Source organism: Schistocerca gregaria, chromosome 2, assembly GCF_023897955.1.
Source record: "Schistocerca gregaria isolate iqSchGreg1 chromosome 2, iqSchGreg1.2, whole genome shotgun sequence".
In the NCBI taxonomy this organism is placed as follows: Eukaryota; Metazoa; Arthropoda; class Insecta; order Orthoptera; family Acrididae; genus Schistocerca; species Schistocerca gregaria.
The window spans coordinates 729164013-729188654 of NC_064921.1; the positions used below are offsets into that span (position 1 = coordinate 729164013).

At 38.5% G+C, this 24642-nt stretch overlaps 1 protein-coding gene across 1 annotated transcript in view; it reads left to right on the top strand.

Annotated features, from left to right (window-relative positions):
• The window catches only part of LOC126334862 (cryptochrome-1), a 77433-nt gene that overhangs the window by 1435 nt on the left and 51356 nt on the right, over window positions 1–24642 (top strand). Inside the window, exon 3 of the mRNA XM_049997546.1 lies at window positions 9843–10037. Within this exon, the coding sequence (XP_049853503.1) occupies window positions 9843–10037 (195 nt within the window). The remainder of the gene's footprint in view (window positions 1–9842; window positions 10038–24642) is intronic.

Below are 24642 nucleotides of genomic sequence, written 5' to 3' on the forward strand. Positions count from 1 at the left end.
CACATATGGAGTGTCGGAAGAATGATCATTTAAATGCCACTGTGTGTTCTGTAATTAATCTAATCTGCCACCATGATTCCTATGGGAGTGATATGTAGAATGTTGCAGTGTATTCCAGGACTACTTTGTAAATGGGCTTTCTTGGGATAGTTTGCCAATCTTGTAGTCTTCCAGCTCAGTTCTTTTGACATCTCTGTGACTCTAAATGTGTAGTTTTTTTTGTAAGGATAAAGGAAAGGGAATAATTTATTTAATTTCTATAATAATGAGTGAGATCACCCACGACTTTATTTTTTTTTGCAATTGTCAGTACCTTTAACCCAGACTGACACAGATTCAGATTCATTTTTTTCAGGTTTCTGTATGCTTTGGTGGATTCCAACTATGCCTTATTGACATTATGGGATACTATGTTCTTGTTTTTTCTTTGTGTGAAGTACACATTTCAGATTTCTGAACATTTAAAGGAAGTTGCTAATCTTCACACCACTTTGAAATGTTATGAAGATCTACCAGAATATTTGTGCAGTTTCTTACCGACTGCACTTCATTACATTTAACTGCATCATCTCCAAAAAGTCTGAGGTTAATATTATTGTCTGCAAGGTCATTACTGCACAACATAAACAGCAAGGGACCCAGCTAACTTCCATGGCACACACTTGAAGTTATTTCTACACCTGTCGATGATTCTCCATCCAAATTAACTTGCTGCATTCTCCCTACCAAAAAATCCTCAGTTCCGTTGTAACTGACTTTTTTTTTCACCTAACTGACAAATGATGCAAACTGAAAAAAAAAAACTTATGCACATGGAAAACAAAAACATGCAAAAATGGACACTATATATTAAAAAATTATGTCAGTGTTTAAATTTTTATTTGATTGTTTGGCAATCTGTGAGCAGTCAAAAGTACTGATTGCAGGCTTTCTCAGTATATTCCAATGATAAAGTCATATTGGGTGATCATCTGAGTAGTGGCTTTGTCTTGTTGTTGGTTTCAGTTGATTGGTTTGAGGATTAAAGCGACCAAACTGCATAGGTCATCGGTCCCTTGTTTCATAAACACACAGAGCACTGTGAAACCATCCATTTGTCATTTGAAGCACAAGATAAAAATTCCAAGGGAAGTGAGTTTTGTATCAATCATCTTCACCTGACTAATGTATTCACCTAAAGGTGATTGGTAAGAAACACATGACCGTTCCACCCCAGCCCCCCCCCCCCCCCCCCCCCCGCAAGAAAAATAAGGTTGTGGTAACAAATTGACTGGTAATGATTCCTAGTGTTTATGTCTGTGCCATATTGAAAAATGCAAGGGGTCCAATATGTATGTAGCTGTTATAGTGTTGAGGGTTGGTGTTCTGTGGAGTCATTAACTAAGAGAAGGAAAAGGAGGGGTCCTAAAATTGATACTTATGGAGCCTTTGATGTGACTCATATTATTTCTGAACAGGTTGTTCTTCTGTCACGTGTTGTTATTTCTACAAGCTATCTGGTCAGTAAATGTGAATAAAAACTCATTGATGGATTTATGTTTATGAAAGCTGAATAGCTGTGCTGTTTGTAGGGAGTTACTTTCAAGGAAAGGACATTGCTGAAGCATATACAATTTTTTCTATTACTTTTGGTACAGTTGGGAAGAGGGATATAGGTTGATGGTTGTTGACCTAGTGCTTGCCCCCTTTCTTGTGTATTGGAACTCTCTGGAACGGTACTTGTAGATGAGTTGATTATATTGCAGAGTGGTGATGCTGTTTTATTAGCAACATGTTTTATTACATAGTTAGTTTAACATTCAAGGCCAGATGAGAGGAAATATCTAGTTTAACATTCAAGGCCAGATGAGAGGTAATTTCTGATATTCCTAATAATTAGAATTTCCTTCAAAGTTGCAGGCATTAGAAAAAGAAGTTTGTCAGTTAAAGTGCACTTACAGTGTTGACGGATCTTCTGCTGCATACTGTGGTTGGCAATTAGTTCCTGTTGGTTATAGCCAGTTGGGTGATAGCATACAGTACACAATGATTAGCAGCTGGGTCTAATAACTTTTTTCAGGGGAGACATAAATTTATTAATTTTTGACATGAATACCGGAAATTAACAGTTACTGATTTGGCTATTATGAATCATGAAGTTCGTTGCTGGTTTTCATATGTATTTCTTATATTGTCTATGTTTCAGAATACGATAGGAGTTTTTTTGGATATAGTTTCGTAATTTGGTGTTATAGTTTGGTTGTGAGTTGACAAAGCCAGTGAATGTGAGTGCAAGAAAACTGCTTGTGATGATGGACTGATCTGCAGCGTAATCCAATGTATATGTTAGATTGAAATGTTACAGTTTGGTTGCGAGTTGGTAAGGCCAAAAAATGTGACTGGAGTAAAACTGACTGGTGATGGACTGATCTGTATCATAGGTGAACGATTGTTTTGAGAACTTTGTGGGGTATTTTTGATATGTTGTGATTTCTAAGGTTGTGGTTATGTGGGAACCGAAGATTACATTTTAAATTTTACAGATTATTCTGTTTTATGTGACAGCATTCTACTCAATATATTCCATTATGCTGCCATGTAATTTCATACACTCCACATCATGGATGACCTTTATCAAACATTATTTTCTCTGTGGTTTGGCGATCCTGTCTAAACATCTGACTCATCATTCACCATATTCATTTCTCAGTATTCACTGTGCAGACTTTTACCAAATGGAGCCTGCAATGCGAAAGGCAACAGCACCATAATTCCATCTTTACCAGTTTGTCAGATGTTAAATACAGTGGAGGTAAAGATTTTGTTGGTGGACAGCAACAAACTGAAAGGCTACTAGTTATTCTAGAAAAGTGTTTATTAAATGTATCACAAATGTGTTTGGAGTCTTTCATGTGTTGATGACATAAATAATTATGGGCCCGTGTCATTAATGTCAGGTTTCTCTAAAGTAATTGAAAGAGTACTGTATGAAAGGCTAGCTGACTTCCTGAATAAAAATAAAATACTGACTAATGCTCAAAATGGGTTTCGAAAGAACAGATCCTTGGAAACGTCAGTCTTCCAATTCATGAAAATGGTTCTAAATGCCTTGGAAAAGAACGAATTAAGCTGTGGAATGTTCTTAGATTTATGTAAAGCATTTGATTTAATCAGCCATAATTGCTTATGAAACTAGAATGTTACAGGGTCCGGGGACTTGCCTTCAAATGGTTCAGGTTTTATCTCTCTGATAGACAACAGAAAGTATTTTTTTTTTTAAAAAAAAAAGAACCAATCAACAACAACAACACTAGCTATGGAGTGCCCCAGGGTTCTGTGTTAGACCCCCTGTTGTTCTTGGTGTATATAAACAATTTGCCAAACCATCTGACAGTTGTAGAAATGGTGATGTTCCTGATGACACTAGCATTTTTATAAAATGATACACTGAGGATGATCTACAACAGAGTATCTCTAGGACAATAAAAGAGACAGGAAAATGGTTTAGTGATAATGCTTTGATCATAAATAAGGATAAAATGGTATTGTTGAATTTCAGTAATATTAAAAGTAAAGTTAGAAGAAGAGTAAAAGCTGAGTTAGGGAACTATGTTATTGCACAAGCTCCATACATAAAGTTCTTCGGTATATGGGTGGATGAGTACTTGAGATGGGAAAAGCATCTAGAAGTTTTGAGCAAAAATTTAAGTAAATGCTGCTATGTGCTAAGAATGCTTTGGGAATGCTGCAACACTGAATCATTGCTGTGTGCGTATTATGCTTACATGAACAGTTTGGTTATACACTCCTGGAAATGGAAAAAAGAACACATTGACACCGGTGTGTCAGACCCACCATACTTGCTCCGGACACTGCGAGAGGGCTGTACAAGCAATGATCACACGCACGGCACTGCGGACACACCAGGAACCGCGCTGTTGGCCGCCGAATGGCGCTAGCTGCGCAGCATTTGTGCACCGCCGCCGTCAGTGTCAGCCAGTTTGCCGTGGCGTACGGAGCTCCATCGCAGTCTTTAACACTGGTAGCATGCCGCGACAGCGTGGACGTGAACCGTATGTGCAGTTGACGGACTTTGAGCAAAGGCGTATAGTGGGCATGCGGGAGGCCGGGTGGACGTACCGCCGAATTGCTCAACACGTGGGGCGTGAGGTCTCCACAGTAAATCAATGTTGTCGCCAGTGGTCGGCGGAAGGTGCACGTGCCCGCCGACCTGGGACCGGACCGCAGCGACGCACGGATGCACGCCAAGACCGTAGGATCCTACGCAGTGCCGTAGGGGACCGCACCGCCACTTCCCAGCAAATGAGGGACACTGTTGCTCCTGGGGTATCGGCGAGGACCATTCGCAACCGTCTCCATGAAGCTGGGCTACGGTCCCGCACACCGTTAAGCCGTCTTCCGCTCACGCCCCAACATCGTGCAGCCCGCCTCCAGTGGTGTCGCGACAGGCGTGAATGGAGGGACGAATGGAGACGTGTCGTCTTCAGCGATGAGAGTCGCTTCTGCCTTGGTGCCAATGATGGTCGTATGCGTGTTTGGCGCCGTGCAGGTGAGTGCCACAATCAGGACTGCATACGACCGAGGCACACAGGGCCAACACCCGGCATCATGGTGTGGGCAGCGATCTCCTACACTGGCCGTACACCTCTGGTGATCGTCGAGGGGACACTGAATAGTGCACGGTACATCCAAACCGTCATCGAACCCATCGTTCTACCATTCCTAGACCGGCAAGGGAACTTGCTGTTCCAACAGGACAATGCACGTCCGCATGTATCCCGTGCCACCCAACGTGCTCTAGAAGGTGTAAGTCAACTACCCTGGCCAGCAAGATCTCCGGATCTGTCCCCCATTGAGCATGTTTGGGACTGGATGAAGCGTCGTCTCATGCGGTCTGCACGTCCAGCACGAACGCTGGTCCAACTGAGGCGCCAGGTGGAAATGGCATGGCAAGCCGTTCCACAGGACTACATCCAGCATCTCTACGATCGTCTCCATGGGAGAATAGCAGCCTGCATTGCTGCGAGAGGTGGATATACACTGTACTAGTGCCGACATTGTGCATGCTCTGTTGCCTGTGTCTATGTGCCTGTGGTTCTGTCAGTGTGATCATGTGATGTATCTGACCCCAGGAATGTGTCAATAAAGTTTCCCCTTCCTGGGACAATGAATTCACGGTGTTCTTATTTCAATTTCCAGGAGTGTATATGGTGTGATCTTCTGGGGAAATACAGGTACGGCAAAACAAGCTTTCAAACTTCAAAAAAGGGCTATTAGAATGATGAAAGGGGTTCCCTGCAGAGTGTCATGCAGGGAAATATTTAAAGAATTTAAAATAATGACTCTTCCTAGCTTATACATCTATGAATGTGTATGCTTTCTGAAAACTCACCAGGAATTTTCAATATTAAATAATCAGGTTCATAACCATGAAACAAGGAACAGGGATGATTTTCACAGAGACACTCACAAAGGAGCACTCTACCAAAAAAGTGTAAACTACCAGCCCAAAATAATTTTTAGTGCATTGCCTTCTACAATAAATAAAATTAAAGAATTTCATAAATTCAAGGTGGATCTTAAACAATTTTTACTAACACATAGTTTTTATAGCATTGAAGAATATCTGAATATGGAAAAATAATATTATTTATATATACTGATAAAAAAGATTTGTATTTATTATCCAAGTTTTTGAAACAAATTAAAGATAAGAAACTGTATTGTAATTGACTACATCGATACAATGTATATTGTTAATGGATTAATAAAGAGAGTGATTGTTTATTAAATGTTAAGAGATTCTTGTGTTTTCCATTTGATATAAATTTGTGAAATTTTTCTGATTGTATCCCACATGGCATTAGATTTGTTATTAGAATCATTTATGCAGGCTTTATTTACTAATTGTTTTGTTTTAGATTTTTTACTTTATGAAGAACCTTTTTGTAAAATTTTAAATAACTTCAGAAATTTGGATAATCTGGTTTTACACTTTGCTCATAGAGTGACTTCTTATTCTTACGTGACATTCGTATCTTATTGTGATCCCCCTGTTATCAGTTTTCCTGGCTGAATATTGTACTTTGACTCTTACTGGGAAGACCACAGTGAAATGATGACACACTATGCCAAGGAATAGTGAAGTTTTCTTATCTACATTGTCTTTCTGAGACCGAATAGATTTTTAAACTGGCCATTATTGCTAAGGTCTTTGATATGTCTTCTGTAGATGAAAGTGGATGATACTTTGATGGTCAGAGTGTACACTGGATCAGTTGAGGACATTCATAAATTGAAGAGATTCTGGGTTCTGGAACACTGCATTTACCAGTTGCTTGGATTATGTGTTATTCTAATTGGATGGGCTATTATGCAAGGAAAGCGTTTCTGAAGAAGAGAAATTTGTTAACATCGAATATAGATTTATGTATCAGGAAGTCGTTTCTGAAAGTATTTGTATGGAGTGTAGCCATGTATGGAAGTGAAACATGGACGACAACTAGTTTGGACAAGAAGAGAATAGAAGCTTTCGAAATGTGGTGCTACAGAAGAATGCTGAAGATAAGGTGGATAGATCATGTAACTAATGAGGAGGTATTGAATAGGATTGGGGAGAAGAGAAGTTTGTGGCACAACTTGACTAGAAGAAGGGATTGGTTGGTAGGACATGTCCTGAGGCATCAAGGGATCACAAATTTAGCATTGGAGGGCAGCGTGGAGGTTAAAAATCGTAGAGGGAGACCAAGAGATGAATACACTAAGCACATTCAGAAGGATGTAGGTTGCAGTAGGTACTGGGAGATGAAGAAGCTTGCACAGGACAGAGTAGCATGGAGAGCTGCATCGAACCAGTCCCAGGACTGAAGACAACAACAACAATTATGTTTTAGGTGCTGAAAGTTGCTATAAGATTTTTGACACTATTTGCTGTACATGAATTCTTAACCAAATCACCACATAATACCTTCTTTTCTTGCAATTTGTAAAAATACATGACACTTGCAAGCCTGTTCAGAAACTGGGATATGTTTCCACTGGCAAAATGGTAAAGACAGACTATTATAATATTAGACTGCTTGATTTCTATACCAAAATGTTCAAAGTGTTTCTCAGTATTCAAGAGGGCAGTTTCATAGTATGTGCTGAATAACCCATCCCCTCCCATACCATCCCCAACCCTGGCTGTTAGATCTAAATAAATGTTACCAATTACATAATTTGGAAAGTTCAAGAATGATATGGTATCTTTTTTGAGCAAGTGTGTTCTTTGAAACAAATAACATCGGTCTTGATACTGCTGGCTGACATCTAGTTTTCTTCCATTCATATTCGTTGGCATCGCCAACTGACAGCCAAACTGTCACATTCCAACCTAACCTTGGCCTCAGGCTGTGCTGCAGGGCAATCTGTCAGTACATTCCATTTTCTTAAAATACATTTGTTGGCTTCGCCAACTCTCAACCAAATTATCACATTCCAACTTAATCTATGCTTTAGTGTTCACTAGAGTTCAGTCTGTCCCTATGCTTCAGTCTTAACTAGAGGTCAATCTATCAGCACATCTAGTTTTTTCCAGTCACCTTAGAAATGCAACAATCAATAAGAAATCTTGAAATTCCTAATAACCAGATCAGTAAAAGTAATTGTGGCACTCTCCATATTGAAAACAGCTGTAATAAGTTTGTATCATCTGCCAAAAGAAAGCATTATATTCAGAGACTCTCGTTGGTTACCGTATACAATCACCTGACTGGCTATGACTAATGTCAAGTAATTGCCAACTTCAGAATGCAAAGAAAGATCTGCTGACACAGTAAGTGCATGTTAGCCATTGAACTATCAAAGCCTTTTTGGTAGTGGGTGACAAAGGGATGCGCCTGAGTTTTTTGGATGTAGTAACTGTATCAGTCAGAGGGTGAGAGTATGATACAAACTTACTTCTGATGAGGTAACAGGCTTACTTATTCCTGATAGGGGATCCCTTGATTTGAAAGACCTTGTGGAACTCACAGATGATGCTTAACAAACATAACAACCAATCTGCTCTTTACTGAATGTTGTGTCACAAGAAATAAGGCTGAAACAATAACACATACACACACCGGGGGACTACTCTACTATTGCTCTCTCTCTCTCTCTGTGTGTGTGTGTGTGTGTGTGTGTGTGTGTGTGTGTGTGTGTGTGCAGTCAGATTGTGGATGCTCAGTGCCTAGGACACTCCAGCTTTGAAGTCATACACTCAATGGGCTTTTCATGTGCCAACACTAAAGTTACTTGCTGTGTGCAACTTGTTTATGCCAGCAATCACTGTTGTGGATTGTACTTGTTATGAACTGGCCACAGTGCAGCAAGTCACTTGTTAATTCAAAGCCAGATATCAAGAACAGGTAAGTAGCTGTACCACTGAGAATCACCTCTTTGCTCTAGGGTACTGTACCCACAGCCACATTCAAATACCTTTCCGCATGTCACACGGCACCAAGATTAACATGGGCCCAGGAGCACTGTCGTTGGATGTTTGAAGTATGAAAAAGCTCACATATATGATTAAGAGACGATGCATACTCCTTGACAACAGAGCACTGTTCAGATGAGTGGGGATGAGTTTAAAATTTTGTGATCATCTCTTACTAGTGTGCAATACAAGAACCTGTTGTATAATCATGGGCCTTTGTTTGTTCACCTGTTGCACCTCGTAGGTGACCTGTACCTGACATAAAGTTGTTTGTACTCCTATGCCACCCCCCCCCCCCCCCTCCCTCCAATCTCCTCCCAGTCAGATGACTTCCATATTCTAATGAGTACAACTGGGATGCTACTTTGTGAGATGTGCACACCATAGAATTAGTTACAACCGTTGCTGGGAGTTGTGGGGATCATGGATCGAAATGATGCCTTAATGATTTTGTATGAAATCCATACTACAGTGTGCTGCTGCCGCCATCATTCATCAGTCATTTAATTCAACTACTCATGACTGTGATGAACACCGTGTGTTAAAATAGTGTCTTTGTAAATTGGAATGTACGTTTCAGATTATAATTTACTAGTTGAAAGTTAACCTACTGTATTTCAGAGGAAGGATAATAAGAACCATTATAGAATTTTAATGGGAAAGATGAAGGGACATTTTCATTTATAAAATGATGTTGTAGCTAAACCTATAAAATTAAATACTGCACAGATTATACAACGTGTATGTTTAATATTCATTGATCAGTTTGGGTTGGCAGCAGGTCATCAATAATTATAAGCTAGAGGCAAAGTTTGCTTGAGTGATTCTTAATTTCAAAGCCAAAGCATAGAAATTGTAGCATGTGTTATGAAGCAAATAATTACTGAGTTGTACCCATTCTATGACATTTCATCTGTTACTTTGTGCCATACTAGATATCTATCTGTACTTCAAATTAGTATTAAATGTTGGGATGATTCCTTTGAAAAGGACATGACCAGATTTCATTCACATACTTGTTCTGCTCTAGCTTGTGCTCTGTCACTATTGATCTCTTTTTCAACAGGATGTTAAACCATAAACCATAACAGAGCTGATGGTGAATTTTTTGACCTAAAATTGTTCATGTCGCAGAGAAGTTTCTTGTATTTGCTTAATCAAGTATTCTCATTTGTGTAATGATTATCTGTCACTTGGAAATAACATTTTATGCTGCTGTTTACACCTCACTAATCAGTGTTATAATTTCAGTATACTTTAACAAGAAGCTGATAAATCTATTGCGAGCATCTATTCAGAGTTGCTCATTTATGTTATTTTAAATACAAGTGAAGTCTTATTTGGGATAGTAAGAATTTTCTCATTGGTATTTCTGTTCTTGTAGATTGTATGTTTTGCGTGGTACCCCTGAGGAGACTTTCAAAGATAAGTTTCAAGAATGGAATGTCAAAGTTATCACTTTTGAAACAGATATAGAACCATATGCAAGGGAAAGGGATGAACGTGTCATAAAGATTGCCGAAACTGCAGGAGCAAGAGTTGTTCAGAAGGTGTCACATACACTGTATGATCCTGAACAGTAAGTATTGTAGTTTTACAAGGAAATCGTCAATATGTAAGCTTTGCTTCAAGTTTTTTTTATTGCAGTGAAGGCATTGCTTTGTACATAGCAGATTTCAACAAAGTGCTTTACATTCCTTGATTTCTGTGATAACCCTGAAATAATGGCAATGTCAGCAATATATTTGGCTATGTATCCAGCTACATCACTAAGTTTTGCCAATAAATTTATCATCATAGTGCAATGCTATGTTTTCTCTATGTACAGTCGCAAGTACTCATTCACTTGAAATTCAGTCTCCCTCTCAGATTTTATGCAAATGACCTCAGACTTACATTTTCTGCAATGCTCCACTACATCAAACATCTACACCTATAGTTAAGATAAAACACTTTCAAGGCAACTGAACATTTAAAATATATTGTCTATAAATATTGTTATACAAGAACCAACTGTCTTTCATTCAGACCAAGCCTACACTGTCTGCATGTAATCAAATGTGCTTCTTTTTTCTTACATTGACATTGTTGATGAACTCTAAGGAAGTTAGCACTCTTCCATGGTGGGACTTGTTGGTCCATGGAACTTCTATAACCATATCACAGCAAGGATTTAATTGTAGTGCACCCTCCTGGTAGTCACCATGTCTGCTGAGAGTGGAAGATGCAATTCGTCATGAGGTGCACTCAGAATACTTGTGAAAGTAAGAAGATATTTACTTTACTAATATAACAGGCAACAAATTCTCTTTAATAAAAACCAGTTGACTTTACTGATTCTTTGCGAGCTTCATGTCGACTATTGTTCGGTGCTACGAGATCATGAGAGACGCATGCCACCCACACTGTGCCATGTGTGGCTCACGAAATAAGTTTTTTTACATGCTATATGTAGCAATTTTACTCATTGCAGTAGCAATGAACTGCTTGGTAGCAGATGAGCAGGGTAAAAACATATAAAGTCAATGGTGTCTATATACAGTTTGTTTTTTGAACCAGTTGCATTAAGTATAGTAACTACAAACATACACTCAGATAAAAGTGTGTTAAACTTTGTGGGGCAGACATTGCACATGTCACTATCGGTACAATAATTCTTCCTGCTGTGAAGGAGAATGTTGCAAAATATCGAAATATTCTATTTATTTGACACAATCCCTCACAATCTTTGTTTTATTTTTGCAGCCAGCATCGTAAGGTATAATTCCTCAAGACTTAAATATTCAGTGGTTACATCTGTTTATAAAACTAGGTAAAAGTGAGTAACCCATACTTAGAGAGTTGTTTTACTCATTCAAATATTTGCAATTTTGAGAAAATTGCTTGAGTCATTTAAATACATTATTACATTATAAAATTAGAGAGAGAAAGAATGACTGCCCAGTACTCATCTTCAGGAGCAAAATTCTAATATTTAGCTGACCTATGCTGGTAGTATGTGCACATACACAAAAAAGACTATGCTAGCATCAGGAACTGTTAATTTATTTGCCAGAAAAGAGGCATAAGTTCATTTAGATTAGAATGGAGGGAAGGCCATTCAGACCACAGGCTGAGGAAGACCCACCTACTGTGAGGACAAGGGGAGACAAAAATGAGGCAGAAGGTGCAATTGTACATGCCACTATGTGTTATAACCACTGGCAAGGTAACATTTAATCTTGTTTGTGCCTTGTTTCATAAGTATGTGTAGATGAATTTTCCTCAAAAAGATGTGGTGTTTTTTTTTTTTTTTTTTTTTACTCAAAGAGAATTGTTTCATATATAAACACGGAAGGAATTGTCAGTAAGTCAAGACTTGCAAATAAAGGTTTGCATGATTGTCTATTGTTTGTTCCAGTCATAGCTCTGAATTTTTTTCTGTAGCTTGAACACTCTGAGGTGGCTTCATTTTTCAACTTCCCAAAAAATTATGCCACATCTTACAACTGATATAAAATATGCATGATATACTATTTTCCTAACATCTAAGTCAGTTATTTTATTCAGAACCCTCATTGCATAAACAAAACTATTTAACTGCTTCAGTAAGCAACCCACATGATCAGTCCATGACAAGTTTTTGTTTATGGTCACTCTCAGAAATTCGACAGATTCTGCAGTTAGCAGTTCTCTGCCTTCATAATTTAACTGTGTTACATATTCAACAGTTTGTTTGGTACTGAAGTGTAAAATTTGTGTTTTTTAAAGTTTAGTTTCATAGCATTATTATTTATCCAATTTTCTAGTTCTAGAAGAGTCTGTTTTGTTTTCTGTGCTAATTCTTCAGTGCTTTTACAGCAAACTACTGCTGTTGAGTCATCTGCATACAGAATCGTATCTGAAATTACCCAGCCCTCATCAAACAATTGATTTATTATGTGACAGAGTCGGGGTGCGATATTATCACATCCTGCCTTTATTATTTTTGTTGGGACTTAATCCCAGCCCACAGATTTTAGATTGTTTAGGGATTTTATAATGTTAGCCACCTCAGTGCAGGATACATGAGTGAATTTGAATTCTACTGATTTATGCTGCATTATAGTGGGATGTACGTGGGGAGGAGCAAGTTTGTCAATTTTGTTAGAATTTATTAAATACCTGTTAAATTCTTTGCATATAAGTCTGAAGTTTGTAATCATTTCCCCATCTATTTCTAATTTATGATTAAAACTTTTTGTTTTTTCTGCACCGATTTCCCTCCTGACAGTTTGTCTTACAGCTTTTGATTTATTTGTGGCATCTGATATGTATTTACTGTTTGCCATTTGTTGTGCCTGTTCAGCTACTCTACCAAATATTCTTTTGTATTTGTTTACATAGCTGACAAACTCTGCATCATGGTTGTTCTTTGCTTGCATTTGCAGTTTCCTCTTTCTAATACTAGAGATCCTGGTGCCTTCAGTTATCCATGAGTTCTTTTTACAGTTTTTGTCACATGCTGTTATGAAGGGGAAGTATTCATTGAAAACACTCATGAATTCTGATATGAAAGCATTGTAGTTTGTGTGTACTGAGTACTGCTTGCTGAAAGACCTGGATGTTTCATTTAGTCTTGAGACAAATGTATTCACATCGTGTTGGCTGAAGTTCCTGATTCTTTTCAATGTTACAGTTTTATCTAAATTTGGCAATGAGATAAAAAGGGCTGAATAGTCAGATATACCTAATTCTAAGATGACTTTTCTGTAGCACCATAGCTGATGCTGCTCACTATATTATATAGACATGTTGCAGAAAATGCTGCTATTCAAGTGTACTCACTGAAGTTTAATGTTAAGCCATTTGTAGATAACATGTCCTTCAGATAAATGGCAAATTTGTTATAATCTCTTACATTTATGTTGAAGTCATGACCTTTTTACATAACTTTTCTACCTGCAATCTATACAACAAGGTGTCAAGTTTGTCTAAAAATGCACATGTAGTAGAATAGTCAGGGATGTGATATATACTAATAATTAATATGCTGTATTCCAAAAGTTCAATGCAGCAGCTTTCAAATAATAGTTCCTTGTTCAAGTAATTTAAAGTCTGCCTGACTTCAAAGCCTTGTGAGTCTTCTAATAGAATGCATGATCCTCCAAAACTGTTTTTTCTACAAAAACTCACTGCCAAATTGTAACCTGAAAGTGAATTTATCAAGTTTATATTTTCACTTTTAAGCCAGTGCTCCTTTAAGCATATAACTTTTACAGAACTTGTGTTCTTCAGAAATACTTCTAGTTCATACAATTTGTTCATCATTCCTACTGATAAACTGCCTATGTTAAGATGCATTGTGAAATTATTACGTTTTAAATCAAAGAGAGAATCATTTAATTGGTCATCGAATGTGGCACCTGAGTGGGTCTTTAATTTTAAGTTGCATTCCGTTATTTTGTTGCATTACATGGGAATTGGTCCACTCTGTTAGTTTCCATGTGAAGGATCACCCACCACAATAACAGACTTATTTTTACTTTCGTTGACAAGAGAGATCTCTTCAGGAGCATTGCTAACGTCCTTTTACCGTACTTGTTGAGATGCATTCCATGGTATGTGAAACAGTTTGTTTCAGAGTTACTAATGTCTATCCCCTTAACATTCACAAACTTGGTGCAGAAGTTTTTCAGCTTTAAAGTAGTAAGTCTGATTTGTTTGTTTACATATGACCAGTCTGGTAAGTCATACCTTAGTGGCAATGTTGTTCTGATAATTTATACCATCATCTTCAAAGTAGTTCCCTTACCCTTGTACTCAACGCTTCCAGCCTTTCTCCATGGTTGGAAGCAGTGCTAAAAGTCTGTTGACTGAATCGTGTTCTAAATTAGTTGTGATTACACATGAATCTTTTTTATGTAGTCAAAACTTCCAGTTCATTTTTCAGGATGAGGAAGAAATCACAAAAGGCTACAATAGATGAGTAGGGTGCATGGTGAGCAGATGTCAGGAATTCCCTCACAATGAGTGAGGCATATGAATAGGTGCATTGTCATGATTCAGCAACCAGTTTTTGTTATGGCATCTCTCACCTGTTTGCACCTAACATCTTCCCTCAGTCTCTTTGAAACGTTGCAGTAGAACTTCCCTGTGACTTTCTGACCACATGGAAGAAGTTCCTTACAGAAAGTCCTTGAATGTCAAAAAGATCATTAGCATTGACTTGATGATACTGCAAACCTAATATACTTTTTGGGTGGTGGTGAGTATGATGCCATCCACAGCAGTGATTGCTGTTTTATTTCAGGGTCATAACCATTTCATGCACTTTCGTGATTGTTTCTGGAGTTGTCATGTTGACAGCCATCCCAAATGTTTGTCATCCTCCACAGACTTCTGGCCATCTATAAATTGCTTAAATCACTCAGTTCTTACTTAGTTCAAGAGGATTCCCTGAGGATGAGATGCATTTCAGCTGAAGTTTTGTGGAGTTAAAAACAAAACTTCACAGATATCCTTTGGTCCTTCAAGTCAGTCATTTCGAAATTCACAGACAACATTCACACCAGTGCACTCACAAAGATGCCATGTGGCAGACTGGCAGTTGAAAGACACAACTAGAGGTGTGTAGCTATGAAAGACTGTACTGCTGACTGTGTGGGTGTGATACGCAAATTCTCAGCAATTTTGATCAGTACGTTGTATGTGTAGTATAGGATTCTTCCCTCTTTTGAATATCTGTATTCCTGCTGTGCATGGGGTGCTGTCCTTGACTTCTCTGCTTACCTAAATTGTGATTCTCCTTTCTTAAGACTCACTTCTGTACAATTGCTTAATCTTCTGTAGCTAAGTGGGTTTTATTTGTTGTGACTGTGCGCTCTTGTAATGTTTTTGGTTCCTAGCTGGATGAGGAGAGGGTCGTATGATGGGTAGGTGGCCAATTTCCTCTCACTACAAAACAAAATGTGTGCATTGTTAAAATAAACTTTATTACAGAAACCAATTGAGTACTTAACTTCAATGGTGTCCATTCTGAAGTTTTGTGGTTGACAGCAATCAAATGACATGTACTAATTCATGAATGTTGTCCGTGTCCATATCACAACTTTATACAATGGCTAACATTCCCCCACAGGCAGCCAAGGTGCGACGCAACGACTATCACTGTGGAAGACTAGAGCACAGTGCAAAGAATTGATATGCAATGCGAACTGAGTCCCGATGCAATGGACTGAGGTTGAGAGATGAGAGATAAAGCCAGCTTGTTCGGTGGCGGTGGCCTATATGCATCTTACCCAGGGGGTGTTATCAGCGCATAGCCTTGGGGTGTGTATTGGTCTTCTCTTGTCATAGGTGTGCCTAGTTTAGCGCCTCCTATACAATGTTTCCTGGTGCCGACAGGTGTGCTGGCAGAGGTGGACGCCAGGACAATATTCACTTATTTTTTTCTGTCTGGGCATCTTATGCCATAAAAATTTCTAACTATTCATTAATATTTCTGTCTGGTCATTTTCTTGAAACATACAGAAATATCTCTCTAGGAGTGCTTAGTAATTTATTGGTGTTTTATGTGCTTGATCACTCACCATGTTAATGCTAGATCTGTTCTTACCTCATTTAGGGAATGACTGCTTGATGCTTAAAAAAATACTGATGGATGTGTTGATGCAGGATGTTGTGATACTGAAGTTTTTGTTGACACTCATCTTTTCCTATAAAAGACTGGCTGTCCCATGTGTAATGATAGGAATTTCGCCATGGATGTTCCAAGTTCAAATCAATATATTCTGCTTAATCAGCTCTACCAATTTCTTCTTCAAAGTCTTTCATTATAAAGACCATGCCTCGTGAAACCACATTTGCCATTAGTGCCTCAAGGCATCACTATAGTGCAAAGTCAGCAATATCAAGACTATCGCTAAAACTTCATCTTTCTGTCGTTACTTCCATGCCAGAAGGTCATCAACGTTTTACACTTTTTTATCCCAATACTAAGCTACATCAGTGGCACTCTCACTTGCTTCCATAGATCTTCAAGACCACATTGAACTGAAGAAGCAGACCGCTCCAATATATACTTGTGTTGCATGTACTCATAGCTGATTTATCATTCTCCATGTCTCCCATAAAAGTTTCATGCCCATAGAATTATCCTCTTGAAATGAGTACCAGGTTGCAAGTTCTATGCAAAGCATCTCAAATCTGGAAACCAAAGGTCCCGCATTGAGACCAAAAATCTTTTCAGTGTCACACTGTATACAGCCAAAAATGTGACTGGCGTTGTGACATGCTGATACTCAACAGTGATTCTGAAATGGCTTTTAACAGGAAAGGGCTGATCACTGTCACTGATCAAACAATGATTATTGCAGGAAAGAGAAGGGAATCCCAAGTGCTTCCAGATTCATGAGAGACACTGAAGCCCTGGTATTGACCTGAAAATGAAATGGGCATTGCTGAGTTTGCAGTATGATATAGATTTTTCTGGGAACACTGAGATCTCGGCTGTGCACCAGCGTGACACTATAAATCTCAATAAACTCCAAGTCTATGGACAGGCCAGCTGGGGAACGACAACAGACAGCTGTCATATGACCACGTTTACAGCAAGTTGTGCATCATACTTGCCGGTGCAGACAGTGACTACAGGAGTGTGTTTGGAAACGAATGAAGATACAAGGGGAAACTGCATTGAGAAGAGCCACAGTCCAATTGTGAATAGTATGAATGAGTAAAAAATGATGACTGTGTTGCTGAACAACACATACACTGTGGAACCGAGTGCATCACCACTATGTCCGTCATATCCTCAAACTGTTTGGTTGCAGCTTGGACACTTTGAACAGCTGAGCAATAGCCAGGACCTCCTTGATTGTGAGAGCCTGTAAACACAGTGCCTCCAAAAACACAGTGCCTCCCACTGCACCTCTCTCCGTATAAAAATATAATTAATTTGGCAAGGGACAGCGTATGATGAAAGTATCATACTAAGCAGTGCTTGTTGATGGGGAAAGTTTTTTCTTTCTTTTATACAAACACCATGCAGGACATGACAATAGGTACTGCTTTCAATCTTCCGTTACATGAACTCAAAATAATTAGTCTTGAATGTTCTCTTCCTATGAATGATAATTACCATTTTTCTCTCATAGTACAACAATGCTGATGATGATGCGGTGGTTGTCTTCTTGAGGATTATTTCTGTGCATCCGAAGATTTGTTGCAGTGGCTCATGATGCACATAGAGGGAACAGGTGTACTTGAAGCTTGTAGAAATAAAATACTTTTCTTTCATGAGCTACAATAATAATAATAATAATAATAATAATAATAATAATAATAGTAATAGTAATTGATAATAAGTAAATAAATAATGAAAAGGAAATCTACTAAATGAAAAATAAAATGAACCTAAATATTTCACACACACACACACACACACACACACACACACACACACACACACACACACACACACATACCACTTTCTTAGTTTCTATAATGAAAATTATTTTTTGTCCGAAAATGCACACGATATTATCGACTATGTAAAATAAATCACTTCACTCCATAGTTAAATCTGCTCTTTTTTTTTTACCTTTTTTATTGTTTGAAGTGAATGTTGGTAGACTCTTGATGTGCTGAAAAATATTTAATTTGGGTTTCTATAATCTCAGGGAAATTACTAGCTGTCTTCTTGCCTTGCGAGAAAATTCAGAGTAGTTTAATTTAATTTCATGGGTATCGCATTGGCTTGGCAACATAAGAAAAAATGTAGTAAATCTGTAACATTTATAAATTCTGGATTGATGATTGTTACTATGAAATGAAAACAGAAATGCCAAATTAAACAATTATTATTTAACGAAAGAAGTATTTTATTCAGACATCTGACATCTCATGCAATAATCTCACAGTTTTGGACATAACAAAGAATTTTTGCCATATTCCGGTGAAATCCGTAGAAATTACAATAATCTTAGCCCGACTGTGTAGCAAAAGAAAAAAGTATTCATAGTAAAGTCATATCAGTAATCACAATTGGCAATAATAATGGCACAATTAAACAAATTCCTGACAGGAATACAATTTCAGTTCATTTGGACAAAATGGAAGAAAATAAGAGTCTGATAGTGTAAAATGCTGTTGGAAAGGTGTGTGACTAAAGAAGAGAAAGAAAAGCCAATCACGCATTCTTATATAGAACAAAATACAGATGATGATGATGCTACGCTGCTCTCATTATCCTGGGCATACTCACTGACGTGGAGCACAGTTCATTGACTCAGTGGTTAAATCATATCTTTAACTCTTGATATTTTGATAGGAAATTTAGAAAATAACATTGCGGGCAGGGCACAATATTACACTATCCACTTTTTAGTTGTTAGACATATAGAAACAAAAATATGTCTGTACAACACGGCAGACAAGAACAGAAGAGCTATATAACAAGCATTAAGACAAGAGAGGTACTGTAAAAAATCTGAAGTTGCATCGTTTTTAATTTTTCCTCCACCCTCTCAGGTTAGGTTAGTGTTGTTTAACGTCCCGTCGACAACGAGGTCATTAGAGACGGAGCGCAAGCTCGGATTAGGGAAGGATGGGGAAGGAAATCGGCCGTGCCCTTTCAAAGGAACCATCCCGGCATTTGCCTGAAATGATTTAGGGAAATCACGGAAAATCTAAATCAGGATGGCCGGAGATGGGATTGAACCGTCGTCCTCCTGAATGCGAGTCCAGTGTGCTAACCATTGCGCCACCTCGCTCGGTCTCCACCCTCTCAGATCATATTAATGTGTCACATTATGAATTAATATATCTTTGGTGCATTCAACTAGTGCCTGTATGAATTAATATGTCTCATTTGTCTACGTAGAGCAACCTTATAGGTACCTACACAACTGCTCCCTACTGTGTACCGACATTGTCCATTATCACTGGATGACAGTATACAGTGGCGGTGCAATACAACATGTTCAGTTGTTTTATCTTTAAACACTTTAAATTATGATTTTTGCCCTGAATGGGTATGAAAGAACTTTAGCGGTGGCTAAAATATTAATATCTTCTTTGCTAAGGACATTTCAGTGTTATAATATGTACATTAATGCTTACAAATAATTTATAACAATTTGAAAGTCAAAGTTATTGCTCCAGTTATTGGAGTATAACTGCTGCCTTCTACCGGCAGGGTTAAGCACATGCATGTCACAGGGTGTACACCGTGCGCAATTTGTGTGTTCATTGGTCCTGCAGCTACAGATAGGCTGTCTGAGTTTGTGATATCAGGCTGTCTGAGTTTGTGATATCATTTCAGTTTTCACCACAAAGTTTGCTGGGGAAGTGTTTATCACGTTGTTTCAAAGTAGTGCACTGTGGCGCATGTATACTGTTCGGCTACGATAATTTGACGATTGTGCTTTTGCTGCTGGAAGCAGAGAAAATCAACACCATTTAAAAGATATTCATTTATCTTCGAGCACTGCCAACATCAAGCTGCCCTAGATGCGATGTATTATGAAAGGCTTGTGTTTACTAACAAGTAACTTTTGTAAGCACTTGGTGAGATGTTTACATTAGAACAAAATGTTACTCAAGTTACTCGTTCAAGTAACTGGGGCAAGTTTATTTCAGGAAATTTCTGCAAGTACTTGCTGCAGAAGTGTTGTTGTTCTTTAAAACCAGAGCAGTCTTCACTGTTGTTGCATTGTTATTAATGAATAAAAATTGACGAAAAACAAAAATAAAAAAATAGAAAAAATGTTAGCACAGTGTATATTGATGTTACCAAGAAACACTATTCAATTAAGTAAAACCAGACAACTCTACTTAGATTAAAAACTTCGAGGATGTCACATGCAAATTTCAAACATCTCTTCTGTTGTATAATCAAATATTCAATAACAGGAGACAAAAATGTGGCACAATATCTCACCAATAGTTTTAATTACTTTTTGATTTTTGCGAGCAGTATTTACTGCTTTTTTTATAAATGTGATGCATTTAGGTTTACAGTAACATTTTTAAAAAAATCAGCTAAAATTTAAAGACATCTATACTGCCATTCTACTTTCCCTTCTCATGAAATTGATTGGTAAACTCATTTTGCGTTTCCTTGATTGGTGGTTCCAATGGTAACTTTGTTTTGACCCATCTGTCTTTGTGCCATTCTCATTTTCGACACTGACTTTTTCATATCAGTACTGAACACACACAACGTCTGTAAGTTTAAGAAAAACTGCCACAAAATGACAAATTCGGCAAGTACTTGCAGCAAGATGCAAGAAACTTGAATGAATTTTCACTCTAGAGTAAAGTGTGTATTTATCTGAAAGTTCTTGACAAATTAAATTGTGTGCCAGGCTGGAACTCAAACATGGGAACCCCATCTGGCATACAGTTTTAGTTTGGCAAAAATTTTAATGCAAGAAATTGTTTTCACTAACTTGCGAATTTCTTGAAGTTACCAACCGAAACTACTGAACATCGGTGGAGGGGGCCAGGCTGAGGGGGGGGGGGGGGGGGGGGGCGTTTGCAGGTACGATGGTTCCTATATTCCACTATTCCACACATGCATATTATTGTATGGATAAAGTGCCATACCACAGCAGGAAGTTTGACAGACTGCCTAACAATTACGATTTTAGGATTATCACGTTAGAGTGGTTGCAAGACAAGCAAATAAACTGCAACAGTTCATTGAGGAAGACTGAACTGTTGTCTATAAAGGAAACAAACTAGCAATGAAAGTGTACATTGTGGATAAAATCACTGATAGCAGAGGCCACAAAATATTTCGTTTACTGCACTATAACTGCGATCTAATAGAATTGACATGGGCGAAAATAAAAGACAATTTCAAGGAACAGTTCACTGGTGACATGTCGAAGGAAGACTGACCGCAGAATATTGTTAATGCAGCATTCCTATCAGTTGCTGCAGGAAGGTGAAACATCTGGAGCAAGAGTATTGGACATGGGATGGAATAAAGGAAATGGCCATTGATTAAGCTATGATAAATACTGTGCTCTCAAGCTATGACAAAGATGATCTTGAGTCAAATACAGATGACAGTGACCTATAGTGAACATCATTTTGACAATTTCTTTCAGGCACAGTTAACCACACTTTGTAAGCATTACTGCTGTGCTGTATTTAACAGATGCAGTGCGCAAACAGTTTCATAAATCATGTTTTTGACTTTTGATTCATAGTGTTGCAAGTTATATGTTCATCTACTTTCATTTTTCATTATTTGTGATTAATAAATAATACATAAGTTGTAGACAAAACTCTTGAGCATGAATATGTCAACAAATTACGAGTGTCTTTTAAGCGCACAGTATTTCTGAGTGTGCCGTCTCCGATTTCGTGTTAAGTATGAAACATGGATAGTGGTGCCAGTATTGCTGCAAGCAGCCGAAACTGGCTTCCCCTCCCCGCTCCTCCCCCATTGACAGCCATAATGTGGGGGCAGCCTGACAGCCACTGCACCAGTCGTCAACTTGTCGTGGACAAACAGTTCTTGGATTATCAATGCTGCAAAGAGTAGGCTCATCATTTATGGCCCAGGGCAGTGGTTCACCATCGTAATTCACATATTTCAGTGATCAAACCCATCTTGTTCCTTTAGCACCGCATTGACACTTGATTGAGGTCAAGGTAAGTTTACAATGTTTTCTATGTTATTCTGAACCCTCTACCGAATGTTGAAATGTTTTGCTTTTGGTAACCACTCACACTTGTTTTTCACTTTGACACACAGGTCCGCTAGTTTGTTGCATTTGTTAAGTGTTCGTATAACTTCACAGTCTTGTTTTGAGATGCCATCTTTCAACATAGCCCTGGTCTTACAATATAATACATATAAATTAATTTTATAATACCTCATTATTGTATTAAACTAGGTATTTACATCTGTGTGTGTTTGTGTGTGTGTGTGTTAGTTACATTTCTTTCTACACACCACTCAAAACTATTACTACTATACTCATTCCTTTATACCCTCTCGATCCCAGCACTACAATATAATTTTACAATGTTTTACAACCTTTTCCTCAAGGTCGATATCTTTTATTTTATATGTTCATTACAAGCAGTTGGTATTTTTAAGTTTCATATTCACATATTTTTGATTTACATAAGACATTTGTCACCCCAAATTAAGTTTCATCTGTCAATATCAACAGGACAACATGTTTACATAAGTTTCGCATGATGAGCATAAACCTCCGTTCATGCATCCTATTGACACGAGCATAAACCCCCATTCATGCATCCTATTGACATAAGCATCTGTCTGGGCGCTAATGACCATTGTAGTTGTGCGCCCTAAAACCACAAAAAAGAAAAAAAAGCATCTGTCATTCCAGATACTGAAGAGAAGAAAATTTCATGGCATATAAATCACAGTAAGCCAACATAGCTACACTTACCCATGCCTATTGCAAGTCTACTAGGTGTCTACTAGTCTACAGGAATGGTTATATAGAAAGGAAGAAGCATTCATTTTACTCTGCTACGACAGTCTTCGTATATCTATAAGAGAACTACTGAGTACATTCTTTGTTAACAAACAATCGTTTTTGTGTTAACTCACTTATTTAGTGTTTCCTACCTATTGGTAATTCTGACAGTACAGTACCATATTATACTAGTCATCAGCACAACTGTTTGAAAATGCCTGCACTGAATGTTGTTCAGTGTTTGTGACTTATATCTTTTTCACTACATGATTTGTATAAATGTATCGCTACGTAGATTGTGTTAGTGAATAGCTGGAATAGCTCTAAGACAATGTTTGGGTTGCTTGTGATTATGTGCAGATGCACCATAAACACACATGTGATACTCTTATCAGCACCTTATAGTACGTGGTTTGACCCCTTGTGGATTGATAGTATGAGACTTCAATTTAACTTTTATAATGTCTGACATACTGTATATTTTCCATACACATACATTCACACACATATTTTTATACTTATAATTATTTATACACACATCAAAAAAAGTTTAGCGTCATCTCGATCCCGAGAGTTCTGGATCTTGTACAGAAAATTGGAAGAGAGATCAATATAAACATCATTTCTGCACTTTTTATTGCCCATGAAAACCACACGTTGCTTGTTGCCAGCGAGACCTTCAGGGAGGCTGTGGTCCAGATTGCTGTACACCAGTACCCAGTAGCACATCCTCTTGCATTGATGCATGCCGGTATTCGTTGTGACATACTATCCACAAGTTCATCAAGGCACTGTTGGTCCAGATTGTTCCAATCATCAACGGCGATTCGGCATAGATCCCTCAGATTGGTTGGTGGGTTACGTCGTCCATAAACAGCCCTTTTCAATCTATCCCAGGCATATTCGATAGAGTTCATGTCTGGAGAACATGCTGGCCACTCTAGTCGAGTGATGTCATTATCCTGAAGGAAGTCATTCACAAGATGTGCACGATGGGGGCACGAATTGTCGTCCATGAAGACAAATGCCTTGCCAATATGCTGTTAATATGGTTGCACTATTGGTTGGAGGATGGCATTCGCGTATCATACAGCCGTTATGGAGTCTTCCATGACCACCAGCGGCCTACATCAGCCCCACATAATGCCACCCCAAAACAGCAGGGAACCTCCACCTTGCTGCGCTCACTGGACAGTATGTCTAAGGCATTCAGCCTGACCGGGTTGCCTCCAAACACATCTCCGACTATTGTCTGGTTGAAGGCATATGTGACACTCATTGGCGAAGAGAACGTGATGCCAATCCTGAATGGTCCATTTGGCATGTTGTTGGGCCCATCTGTACCGCATTGCATGGTGTCGTGGTTGCAAAGATGGACCTTGCCATGGATGTCGAGAGTGAAGTTGATCATGCAGCCTATTATGCATAGTTTGAGTTGTAACATGACGTCCTGTGGCTGCACGAAAAGCATTATTCAACATGGTGGCGTTGCTGTCAGGGTTCCTCCGAGACATAATCCGTAGGCAGTGGTCATCCACTGCAGTAGTAGCCCTTGGGTGGCCTGAGCAAGGCATGTCATCGACAGTTCCTGTCTCTCTGTATCTCCTCCATGTCCGAACAACATTGCTTTGGTTCACTCCGAGACACCTGGACACTTCCCTTGTTGAGAGCCCTTCCATGCACAAAGTGATAATGCAGATGTGATCAAACCACGGTATTGACTGTCTAGGCATGGTTGAACTACACACAACA